Below are 12,226 nucleotides of genomic sequence, written 5' to 3' on the forward strand. Positions count from 1 at the left end.
ATCGGACTAAGCTAAAGGCTTGGAAGCGCTGTCTCTTTGGGAGAATTGTCCAAACTGTGTGATAGATAGGCCTATACATGTATACAGGATATTTTACGGCTTTTATTACATTTGTACTTCCAGCTCTCTCTGCATAATATATAACTTCACTACTTTTTCTACCCTCGCTCTCAGGGGATAGGCTAAACACCGAAAGTGCAATGCCCCAAGACATTCATGCTGAGATGCGTGTATCACTTTTCGGTTTCATGCTGGTACAAATCGGTGTTGGTCTTCGATGGTGCTACCTCGCTAATTGACAAAACATACGTGACGTGCAATTTGGAAAATGCCGAGCTGCTGCCCTGGTATATAGCCTATCAAGAAGTTCGACGGCGAGTCCTTTGGTCTTCAAGGCTCCCGGCCTCCTGACTTGTTTGTTATCCCTAAAGGTCAATACACCTACAGTGACTTCGTATGATCGGTTCATCCATACAAACTTCCAACTTCCCCCCTTTGGCGAGGCTATGTACCATGCAGGGCACACTAAAACCGATGTTGCAACTCAGTCAGGCTTTAGCGAATGGGTGCAGTTCTCGATCTAGATGGTTGATTGGTAATGTCCCTTGTGGGATATGGCTGCAAAATCTGGCTGTCGTTCAATCGGTGCGCCGGTTATTCAAAATAAACTTTGATAAAAAAGGGTGTCCAGCAGTATGAACAGTGATGGATAAAACCATTCTTCTTGGTTTACGAGTCTGGGTTTGGAGCTGTCGTCATGTGGTCTTTCAGGAGCGTCTTGAAGCTGTTGGTGTCTTCTGCTCTGACGTGCTCTGGGAGTTTGTTCCAGTCTCATGTGGTTTGTTGGACGAATGAGAACTTGTCCCCATCGTTGGACCATCTCAAATTTCCTGATCAGGTTGGATTGATGAGGGTCACCGGTCCCAGGCTGCAGCCCGCATAGCTAAGTTTTGCCGACACCGGTGCTTGGAAGGCCTTCTCCTTGACACCCGGGAGACACTTATGTATGTTCAGCCGGGAAAGCCCAGGAGTAAATTTGCTGCACACGTGGTTTTGTTAACGTGTGCTTTCCGGCCAGCTCAATGGTCGATGTGAATTGGACTCCTAGGTAGGTGAAATTATTGACCTTCACAAGGGCTGCACCTTCCATCTGGTAGAAAAAGCTATCTTTTTCTTCTTGTTTGTGACGCTCATCGTGTTGCATTTTTTCACGTTAAAAGCCTGAAGCACAGAACTTTAGATACGGTATTTACAAGGGCTTTGCTTAGAGGAGCTGCACGGTCTTCAGTTTGTGGCTGGATTTGCGAGGACGAGGTGGTTGAGGTGGTTGGCCATGATGACTCGGAGAGGTGAGAGACGTTCGGAGAGGCCCTGTTAGTTCTTTCCACACCCACGGTGCTAACTCGTCACCTTATTTTTCACACCATCTCGGGTCACCTAGGTTGCCATACCGTGTGCTCCTGAGGCTATAAAACCATGATTTAACGCAAATCAACTCAAAAGAGATATTGCGATTCTCTGCACAACACAAGCCCTATTCTAGAGAGTCCCAAATCGATAAAAACACATTTTATACCACAAGCTGCCAAAAGAGAGTCATCATCATCTTCATCATCAGTAGGCCTACACAGTTGGGGCATCGTCATCATCATCGGCAGTAACAGCAGCAGCGTTTCTGTGCTGTCGGATCTCTGCCGAACAAAACAGGGGTTGATATCCCTGACACGATATCGATCCGTGATGAATGCCACAGGAACGATGGCGCCGTCGACGGATATGAACTCCTCGGTGGACCCGCAGACGATCTCGCCCACCATTCTGGACGTGACTCGCCTCATTGGTAGCAGGACGATGACCGCAGTCCAGATCATCATTGCCATCAACCTGGTAATGACTGTTATCTCAAACACTCTGATGGTAGCCAGCATCCGCTCGTGTGACCACCTACGGACGGCTTCAAATAAATTCCTTCTGAATATTTGTTTTTCCAACTTTATTCTCGCGGCATCGATGTCCATGTCTTTACTCACTGTAGCATTGAAGCCTGGATATTCTCGGGCGCATAAAGTATTCGAAAATGTGATAGCTTTCACAACAGTCTTACCGCATTACTTGTATATGCTAACTCTCGCTGCAACGGCGTGTCACAGACGGCGAATGATGCAACCGCCAACATTGACTTTAAAAGAACGCCACAAATTCGTCAACAGGTGTTTACTGGTTGTTTGGATTGTTGCAGTGACTATGGCCTTGTGTCTGGTGATTTGCTCCAAGAAGGAAATGTATAGCTTGTTAACTTTGTCTTTCTCAAAAATTTCGTACAGGACCCGGCTTGCCTATGATTGGCCCGAGATTCTTGCGACAGGAATATGTGTCAGCAGTACATGCTTTTCGCTTGTCGTCGTCGTTTTGTCTTTTATTCACTTGTATAAGATAAGCATGGAGTTCAAGAGAGTTGCTGGAATTCCGAGTGCGAACCTACCCAACCCCGACTACATTCGTACCACACCAGCAGCACGCCCCTGCTGGGCCTCCAAAGGGAAACATGCCACGATACACACGCAGGAAATCGACAGCCCGGTCATGGATGTTCGTCCGCACCTCAATAAGTCCTTTCCCCCACAGAAATTCCGTCGTCAAAGCAATTCACAAGATTCCATCGAATTCTCAGATATCTCTCAAATGGTGGAAATCAACGCGAACCAGAAGGGCAAATTGAAGTTGACATCACATTCTTCATATTCTGAGTTTATGAGTCAGTCAACTCTATTTGAAATCAAAGAACCTCCGACCTTTCACCGGTTATGTGTAGAAGAATCCTCTGGTGGTGATTCCGCATTCGCATCAAATTCATCAAGGAGTAACCAAGGAACTGTGGTCCCCGGTTCCAACATCGACTGGTGCGGAAGATTAGAGAATCCCACGGCAAACCGCAGCGCAGTTGTAACTAAACCCTTTGTGATCATTATTGAGCGTGCCACGAACGAATACATCAAAAACGCAGTCAAGAACTACATCGTGTTCATCTCTTTGTTCACAGTATTTACAATGCCTGTCTCTATTTCTCTGTTTGTCGATTATATTTCTGTACTGACAGAGGCGAGGGTTACTGCAAGGTTCATGTGTATCATCTTTTTCCATTGCATTGCACCCTCGTATCCTATATTCCTTGTTTTTTATGATAAGACTGTAAGAGCCTCTATGATGGAGGTATTGGCTAGCTTCTGGCGTAAACTTCGGTGTATACCCTGAACTGGTCAACTCATGCTTTAATGTAAGCTATCTATATACCCTACCCCTGAACTTTGCCACTCGCTGATCTACTCGAGCTAGAATTGGGAAGGACTTCAAAAGAATCAGGACTGGTATTAGCAATTCCGAAGACGCCTATCGTGGCACAAAGCAAGGCCATGATTGAACACAGATGCATCACTGACTACTGAGTATCACGACATAAAAGAAAACCACGGACATGGGGTGTCATGAAAGTCAGTCCAGGCTTTCCATCGCGAGACCTGCCTATCCTAGAGTCAGCCAATGTAAAGCCCTGGGCGAAAAGGTGTTAATCAACTATTTAAAAAACATAGAAAGTGTAATTCTTTAGTTTTCTGATTATTTAGCAAGTTTTTTAAAATATATTCCTTTCAGTCAAAGTGATCAATGACCCTTGCAAATTGTAAACAGGCCTGTCAATGAGTCCTGCAGCCTGGACGTGGCATGGCGTGGGGGTATTGGGCATCGCAGGAAGCACCTTAGGTGACAACTACCGATGAAGACTCGTCCGTGGTGTGACCAAGGCATCCCGGGGGGGCACCACAGCAAGGTAGCAAGGGTTTCATATCCCGTGTCTAATAAACTTCAGGTCAGTGATCCCGGCAACCCCTCGAAAAGCGTCTTCTGTAAAATCGTTCATGTGATATCAGTCAATCTCCTAGTCTCTGATATTCGCAACGATTTCGGCGTCGATCCATTCCATGTGTTTACGTACGTTGGTGTAGACGCCTGGGAACTTCTTATCCCCACACCCCTGACCGAATGACGTCACGCCAAACTGAACCCATTTCTCGCCTTTCTGACAGATGAGCGGGCCACCGGAGTCGCCCTGCAAGAGAATCAACACCAAAGAAATGACAATCACGTTTCCCGTTCGCCTCTTTCCTCAATCAGCAATTTGGGACTTCCTGACAGGTATCAACCAATGAGAAGAGAGCTATCATGCTTGTTCGGAACAGACAGCTCGGCCATGATCACATACGGGGGTTTGATTGGTCAAAACCTGTCACCTGATAGGAACTCCTACATGATTTCTCCTTGAGGAAAGTTGCGAAGATTCGGATACATAATCCATCATGGCAACATAAATCGTCAAATATGTTTCCACCGATGGACACGACGACCGCCAATATGTTTAGAATAAGTATAAACTCAATTGAGAATTGGGAATAAGGAATAAGAAGCCAACTTCAGCCTAGTGCTGCGCATGCGTACCTGACAGCTGTCCTTTCCTCCGTCTGTGCCATGGGCGCATAGCATCTTCTCCTCGGTTATGTTGAGATGGCTTTGGAAGGACTCCTCGTAAAGGATGTCACACTGTTGTGTATCCACAACGGTCACGTCCACGTGGTTAGAGATATCGGTATAATCTGAAAACAAGAGCATGTTTGAAAAAACTATACAGGGTATCCCAAAAACAGTGAAAGACTCGTCTGAGAAATGCATCTTAAGCAGGTTATTCACCGAGCCCCTTCAGCGGGACATGATAGAGCATTATATAGACTTGAGCAGCTTGCGACAGGTTGAAGGGGTTGCTGCAGAGAATGCCTTTAAACACATTTTATTGCCAGTAAAAGGCTAAATTCGCCAAAGGTCGTAATTCTAATATGTTTTTCATCGGATTTCTCTGTTAGGTAGCGAGATACCTGTGATCATCGCCGAGGTTTGATCGAAACATCTTGGTTAGAATATCTGTGAATTGAAAATAGAACCTCATCCTAACATATGATGGGCGGTAAAATGGACTTACCACCATACATGTAGGTCATGTACCCCCACCCCCCGACCTGACACTCCTCCCCAGCCACCACCGTCTCTTCTTCACCAGGTAAGCAAATGGTATTGACGTAGTCACTCATTTCGACTGATCGGTTCAGCTTGAAAAGGCAGAGATCATTGAAGAGGGTCTTCCAACCTGCAGATAAACGTGACTTAGAGGCAGAGACAATGGTGCCATCAGTGGGGAGTAGTTTATGAAACTTGTGAAATGCCCAGATTCACACATAAAGGTGTTCATTAAGTAGCTTTTAGATGAAAAACAATTTCCGATGTTTACGTGCAAAACAATATCTAGCGATGCGATTTGTTATTGGAAGTTATAAAATGGGACTTCATAACATACTCATCAGGCCAATCATGTACATGTTCATGTATCTTCTGGTATTTCGTACATCTGCTGATCTGAGTGATATTGACTATAGCATAGTGTAATAGAAAAATCCACGAAGTTTGAAAATCGCCTTTTCATAAACTATCGTCAATGGGAGAATTGTGGCCACTGTGGAAGAGATTTCTCCCGGAATAATCCAATTAAAAGTGTTGAGCTACTGGTCCAAAGTGGATTTCATATTGAAGATATATTGTTTTGGGGGCTTTCAGTCGCGCTAGCACAGTTCTTCAACAAGATGCAATAATAAAGTGTTTAGTTGGTTCGCTTTATCACAGACTGTAGAAACAACACTCTGTGGATTCAAGCCAAAAATCGTCGGAATTTCTCATCGCCAATGTCAACTTACTGAACTGCGGGTGTGGTATAATTCTCTCCACCTCAAAGTCGGCATAAAGTCGCTGTTCCAGCTCGAAGTTGTGCTCTCCGACCCTGGCGGTCCACATACTCGGCCGAACCATCTCGTGGCCGCTCTTCGTGTCATTACGTCTGTCAATAAGAAAAAATGTCAAATATTCATCTTTCCTGAGCACTGGTGACAATATATTATGAGACCTAAATGCCGCTGTAGCAGTAGAAAATGTTCCCCTGGAAAAGTGTCTGGCCCTATTGTATTCCGACAGATTATAGTATACGTGGCTCTTTAGAGTTCTCTATGAATAAGGAACCTGGAAACTGTATCACTTTTATTTCATTTTTTCGTTGGATAAAGTAAGGTCAAGAGTAAAATTTGCACGTAAAATATGTTCAAGTACAGTGAAACCTCGGTCGGCGACCACCCCGGTAACGCGACCATTCAACCTCGGTTCCATTAGTGGTCCTGTTACCGGGGTTCTAGTGTATATACTTACAAGACGCAATGAGCCGCTGTGAGGACCCATTGAGGATGTATGAGAGACCCTCCACACTTATGTCCAATCCCCTGCCACATAAGCGAGATCAGCCACGGCCACTCGCCCTGCTCAGTGGGGATACCGCCCACCACACGCTTCTCACGGACGCCTTTGAAGTGCTTCTCTTTGTGTTTCCTCACACCACAAGAACCAAGAATACCTTCATCGAAAGAAAAGGTATTCTAATACACTGGGTTGTCAATTGGTGTCAATGACTTCGCTCCTGATCTCCAAAAGCAGTGTAAGTCACTTGAGGCCGCTCATTTCATAGGCCCCCCCCTCCCATTTTTCTGTACCCCCTCCCCCTCACTGCGTTTCCCGAGGTATTACTCTATTACCTGCAGAGGTATTCCCTCCGAAGCCTTTTTGACCCGCGAGAGTCGAGTGAAGGCTAAGCGATGTTCAAACATTGACGGTGAATGCTAGCTTTGGTTTTGTTCTTTTTCGATGGTGACTGTATCCTGGCCCATTTGACCCAAGATAGAGTGAATGTAGGTCAGGATGCCACCTTTGGCCCAAACTTCGAAGGGCGGCCATCTTCGTGTCCAGATGACCAAAGGGGACCATGCCAAGCAGTACATTGACAATGTAGGAAATTGGAAGTAAAGGACATAAATCACTTTCCTGTCAAGGGGGATATGAGAGACATTATGAATGCGCTTCTGCGCCCCGGAAGAATGTACAGTAGAAGGATTCTTGCTGGTGTCTTACATGACTTAAGCAGTCATGGTTATCATGGTGAGAAAAGATGCGTTTTTCCTGTGGCAGTGTTGCGAATTTATTGACATTCAATACTCACCTCCTCCTGTCCCTAAAAATGGCGCCACATGAAAAAGAAACCGTTAACTATTAAATAACTTTGAACAATCATGCCAAGTAATTTCTCTGACGACATGTATTTCGGCTGGTGTCAGCGGCGGTCGATTCCCGCGCTGTTGCCCATCATTCTGATATCAACCTCTGTGTGTTTTTTCTCCCGTTGTATAGAACAAAAGGGCTGAGAACTGACATTTCTTTTTACATTTCATACCTACCACATCCAGTGAACTCCACTCTAACGGCGACACCCTGGTCAGGGTATGTCCTTGGAACTATCTTGACGCAGGAGGCTCGTACAGGGCTCGGAAGACGGATCACTGAAATACCGTCCCCGCTAGTCGAATCTGTTGTGAATATCTGAAAAAATATAAGTCGAATAACTGACCATACCCAATTGAAATAGAGTAAAAATGTACCCAAAATCAACAGATAAGTCAGTACCCAAAATCAACAGATAAGTCAGTACCCAAAATCAACAGATAAGTCAGTACCCAAAATCAACAGATAAGTCAGTCAATATTTTCAAAAAGAATTGCACGGTCATGTCGCCCAACCTGTGAGTTTTCTTCCCAATAAACACTTTCAACTCAAGTTTTTTCCTTTTTGACGTTTTAACCGTTTACCATTCACACCACATTTCCAACCCGCGCTCCTTGTTTGGCGATGATGGTATGCATTCTATCTCCTATATTGTTTGCCAAGCATTGTCCAAAGTGTCTTGCCTTGGGATTTGCATAAATGTTATCCCCTGTATCTCCCGAGCAAGAAGTGAATCAGGTCAACTGTGGTCAAATGGGTCGGGAGTTCTGCCAGCCTTCCTGCGTGGCAAATGCATGTCACACATGAATGACAATGGAATGGATGTGATACACTTGGCGGTACCAGGCCCATTGTGGCCCATTGTCAATAATGGCCGACCGGTCACATGGGATGACTTCATCCGCTCATCGATTCTGCAACCAAGCATCTCGTCACTCTCAGGCTTCTAGTCACCATACCTTTTCTCTCGTGGACCCTTCCTCCATCAGTGTAAAATATCTTATACAATTCCTGCTGATTTGGAAGGTGAAACTCCGCACATATCGGTGACCTCTGACTTCCCCTCCAACTTTCATTTCCGAGATGATCTTTTCGCTCGGAAATTTTATAATCAGCCAAGAGTTAGAGTTATTTCTTGGAATCCAACCAGTATTTGATGTAAGTCTCGCCCGATGTGGCGCGTAATTTGGCGAGACTCCCTGATCCGAACTAAGGAAGTGGTTATCCGGTATAATGGAGGCACTAGCGACCCCTATTGGCATCACTCTGCATTCCCCTTCGTCTGGAAAAGATGAGATTTAAACCTTAAAGGTCTCTTTCGCCTATACCTTAGTCAAACCAACTCTGCACTGAAGACACCTGGACACAAAAAACTGTACCCCTCAAACGCTGTATATTGCCCATGCATTTGGCTTCAATCAGCCCCCCCCCCCCCCCCACAGCATTGACATAAAAACATTGACTCTCCTTCCACCATCCGGAAGTTGACGGCATATTCAACAGGTTCAGATATCTCGTCTACCTACCACAGCCCAACACTTCCACTCTTAATGCAATGGTTCTGTTGTATCTTGTGGAGATGGGTACAAACTTGATACAACGTGCTTGGATAATATCACTGAAGATGGTTGTCACTGCTGTGTCCTGGTCAACGTTGGCTGTAAAAACCTGTAAAGTATACGTATCGTTAGCAGATATGCATCAGTCATGCTTCATTGCCAAGAACTAAATGAATCATTCTCGGACTAGAACGTGATTCCAGTATGCAGTGCCAGTTAATAATGAATGTCAACTAAAGTTCACCCCATCTAAGACCGGTGCTGGCCTGGCGATTTATTTTTTCACACCAGGTGCGGCCATTTTGTTTTCCATATATGGCATAATTTATGCAGCATCGTCATTGCATGTAGAATGTACGTTTTTCGAGAAAAAAATGGGGATCCTTGCGAGAGCTTAGCGAACTAATTATCGCGCGCTGAAACAAAAGGTAGGTCATTCAGTGCGGTGACCGGCGCGCGAACTCAATGGGGATTTCCAAAACCAAAAACGTCAATTCATTCGTATCAATAAATGAATAAATTATGACGCGTTTGCCATATATGGAAAACAAAATGGCCGCACCTGGTGTGAAAAAATAAATCGCGCTGGGCCTGGCCCGCCCCATTAAAACAGCATAGCGGAGCGAAGCCTATTCTAATGGGTTATCCCCATCTTAGAAAACATGTGACGAATAATGCCAAAAACATCGTTAAATCACAATTATTTCAGACTTCTCTAATACGTATGAGACAGCTAAGGTCGTTTCATCTTGTATCAAGAGCCAAGCCGCCACATGGGTTTTTGGTAAACGGTTATCAAACATGTCAAAGCCATCGTCGGTCAGACCAGCGTGGCCACAATCAATCTCTGGACTGATCAACTGAAGAGCAACTGATCCGTCTCCTCGCCGTACATCGTCATCAGTACAAGATCACCAACAGCAAAGGGCCGCATGGGTAGCGTAAGGGATGATCAGGAAATATATTGATGTGTATCTCAAAATGTTAAAAGATACTAAAAAGAGCTTGGAACATGGCCATCATGAGTATCGGCCGAGACGCAATAGATTATCCGTCACAGGAAATTCGTATTCTTATTACAGTAGATTTTCTTCATTATATTGTCTACCCTAACGTAAGTCAGCTTGAGCTTATGAGACACTCTTTAATTCCATCTATAATGTCAGGCGCCTGGTTTGTAACCTATATTTAACCAGCTCGCGGGTAACCATCCAGCCGCATCGTAAGGAAGTATACCTGCGGACCTCGAACCTTCGACCTTCCGTTCACGAGGCAGACACCTTAAACTACCAAGCCATCGGAATCGGTTTATATAGTCCGTTTCTCTTTACCTTTCGGCTTCCTGTGGATGATTTTATTATTGTGAATCGATGACAATCCTGGCTGTATTCAACAGAGAGCAGTGTGACCCATCGTCGCGCCTGCGGGTCCCCTTGCGTCTCGATGCCCGAGATGATATAACCATGCCCTAAATCTACCTGAAATAAATTGCGTTAACAGCGTTCAACTTTAGGTTTATAACAATTAAGGTAGGTCTGTACACTCGAATTGTATTTAGGTGAACTTTGCACCTTTCTGCCTTGCGGAGGGGATCACGGAAAGACCATCGCATGGATTTAATATTTGTTGTATAAAATTGACGTCAGCGGAAGCTAACCACACTCAAAGTCTGCGGTGGCAACACACGTTGCTAACGTTTTTTCAGAATCCCCAAGGCGATTCGTACTGATCAAAATATGGGGACCCGGGTGAAATGGGGTCTTGCACTGGCCTCATTCACACTATTTGATAGTTCGCCTACGTACCGTGATCGACTCATTAAGACCTTTTCCAAACGGTGTAACCCAAGCATCCGCTCCCAACAGCCGCCCTTCCCCTGCTCCGCTGGTCCTCTTGATCCGACTCGCGAGGACTTGCTCGGGTGATTGCACCCCGAGTGGGGTGTGGCAGTTGGACGGATCTCCTAGAGAAAGATATCATGTTGACTTAAAGATTCACTTTATGACTGTTCATCGTTGCTCTTAAATGCTACATCAAAATGTCGGGCGCTCATGTGATGTGCATGCCGAGCTGACGGCGTTGTGCGCATATGTTAAGGGTGAACAACTACTGTGGAACCTCGGTCCGCTTCAAAATGAAGAAACATCATCAGTCCCAAAAATCTTTTGGCTTTGAAAATTTTTCAGAATTTTGAACTGATGCAAAAACTCTGAAAGATGAGAAAAAAAATTTAAGTCCAAAAATTTTTTTCACTCGTTTTTTTCTGCTCAAAATGAAAAGAAACATCATAAGCCCCAAAAAAATTTTGGCTGAAAATTTTTCAGAATTTGAAGTTCAACAATTTTGGCGGGAAAACCTAATCATGCATTTTGTCTCCGGATTCTCAACTTCACTAACCCGACCACCCCGCTAACGCGACCACTCAACCTCGGTCCTATGAGTGGTCTTGTTACCGTGGTTCCACTGTAGTAGTAATGGAGGTCGGTGTTGGAGAAGAGAAAATCCTTCGACCAGCTTGGACTTGCCTGAGCTTATCGGAGATGACCTACCTTTTCTGACAATGGGAACATGTGCACCGTTCGTCAACTGAAGAAAGATATATACATGACATTTTGTTTTTTAAATTCGTATTTCACAAGCGGTTGCCAGTATTGCACTAACAAGGACTTTGTTCCGTGAAGTCGATAAACTTCCAAATGGATTTTGTCATGAGACAGACTAAAGGAAGACCGACTACGGACATTTTCCTGTAAGGTCATTGACAAGGACAGGACAACAGTTCATAGCTTCTCATTACTCTTTTCCTCAAGATCTCTAGGATATCACACTTGTTCGCCGGAAGATCGTCGCAGTCAGCAACAGTTCAATGTGGCGTGTTAGGCGAGCATATCAAACTTTTATACTCAGTGATGCTCTATTTCACTGCACGGTGAAAACGTAAAAATCGCTGCCTGGGACATGGCTCTCGTTTAAGTCTGGCACAGTAAGGAGTTTTATAAGGATTGGAAGTTTAAGATGAAATATCGATTGATATTTTCAACTGCTGCATTTTCTCTAAGATATCAATAACAAATCCGAGTGCCGGCAATTCTTCCGGGAAATTGACTTATACCTAGTTTTGTATGGAGTTAGGAGGAATGCCTAGACATGCGGGTTATGCTGGTCATCATAGAAGCCTTTAACGAAAACGATTACCACACTTTATGAGAACCGTTAGCTTACCTCGATGATACAAGCTAGTAAGAACAACATCAGTGTGACATCCATCCTGGGGCGAAAGGATACCTGAAGATCTATAGATACAATACTAAATATAGATGCAAAAAGTCACGACCTGGGGGAATCTTCAACATGGCAACAATGCAAATATGGCAAAAGGGGAAAAGTCCTTCAACAATTAGGAGTCTGGACCGCAGGAGAGTTCAAAGAGAAAATTCGACCAAGCTGCTACGTACCCGCTCTGAATGTATCCTGAG

General features: G+C 44.8%; 1 protein-coding gene across 1 annotated transcript; it reads right to left on the reverse strand.

Annotated features, from left to right (window-relative positions):
- Window positions 1–3,022: 3,022 nt before the first annotated feature.
- On the reverse strand, window positions 3,023–12,226 carry LOC135488147 (uncharacterized). The gene is made up of 14 exons (XM_064772618.1): window positions 12,206–12,226; window positions 11,973–12,035; window positions 11,300–11,336; window positions 10,556–10,713; window positions 10,082–10,228; window positions 8,718–8,859; window positions 8,151–8,473; window positions 7,368–7,509; window positions 7,133–7,144; window positions 6,292–6,493; window positions 5,790–5,929; window positions 5,024–5,188; window positions 4,489–4,643; window positions 3,023–4,102 (listed from the first exon to the last, which is right to left on the reverse strand). Exons 2-14 carry the CDS (start codon window positions 12,015–12,017, stop codon window positions 3,932–3,934), a joined length of 1,839 nt encoding a protein of 612 aa, XP_064628688.1. The 5' UTR covers window positions 12,018–12,035; window positions 12,206–12,226; the 3' UTR covers window positions 3,023–3,931.

The sequence above is a fragment of the Lineus longissimus genome, chromosome 5 (genome assembly GCF_910592395.1).
Source record: "Lineus longissimus chromosome 5, tnLinLong1.2, whole genome shotgun sequence".
Lineage (NCBI taxonomy): Eukaryota > Metazoa > Nemertea > Pilidiophora > Heteronemertea > Lineidae > Lineus > Lineus longissimus.

Coding starts and splice junctions, on each gene's coding strand:
- LOC135488147 (XM_064772618.1), bottom strand. CDS start 12,017: ATGGATGTCACACTGATGTTGTTCTTACTAGCTTGTATCATCGAG. Junction 5,189..5,789: donor TATACCACACCCGCAGTTCA/GTAAGTTGACAT, acceptor GTTTATCTGCAG/GTTGGAAGACCCTCTTCAAT. Junction 4,103..4,488: donor GAGGAAAGGACAGCTGTCAG/GTACGCATGCGC, acceptor ATTCTCTTGCAG/GGCGACTCCGGTGGCCCGCT.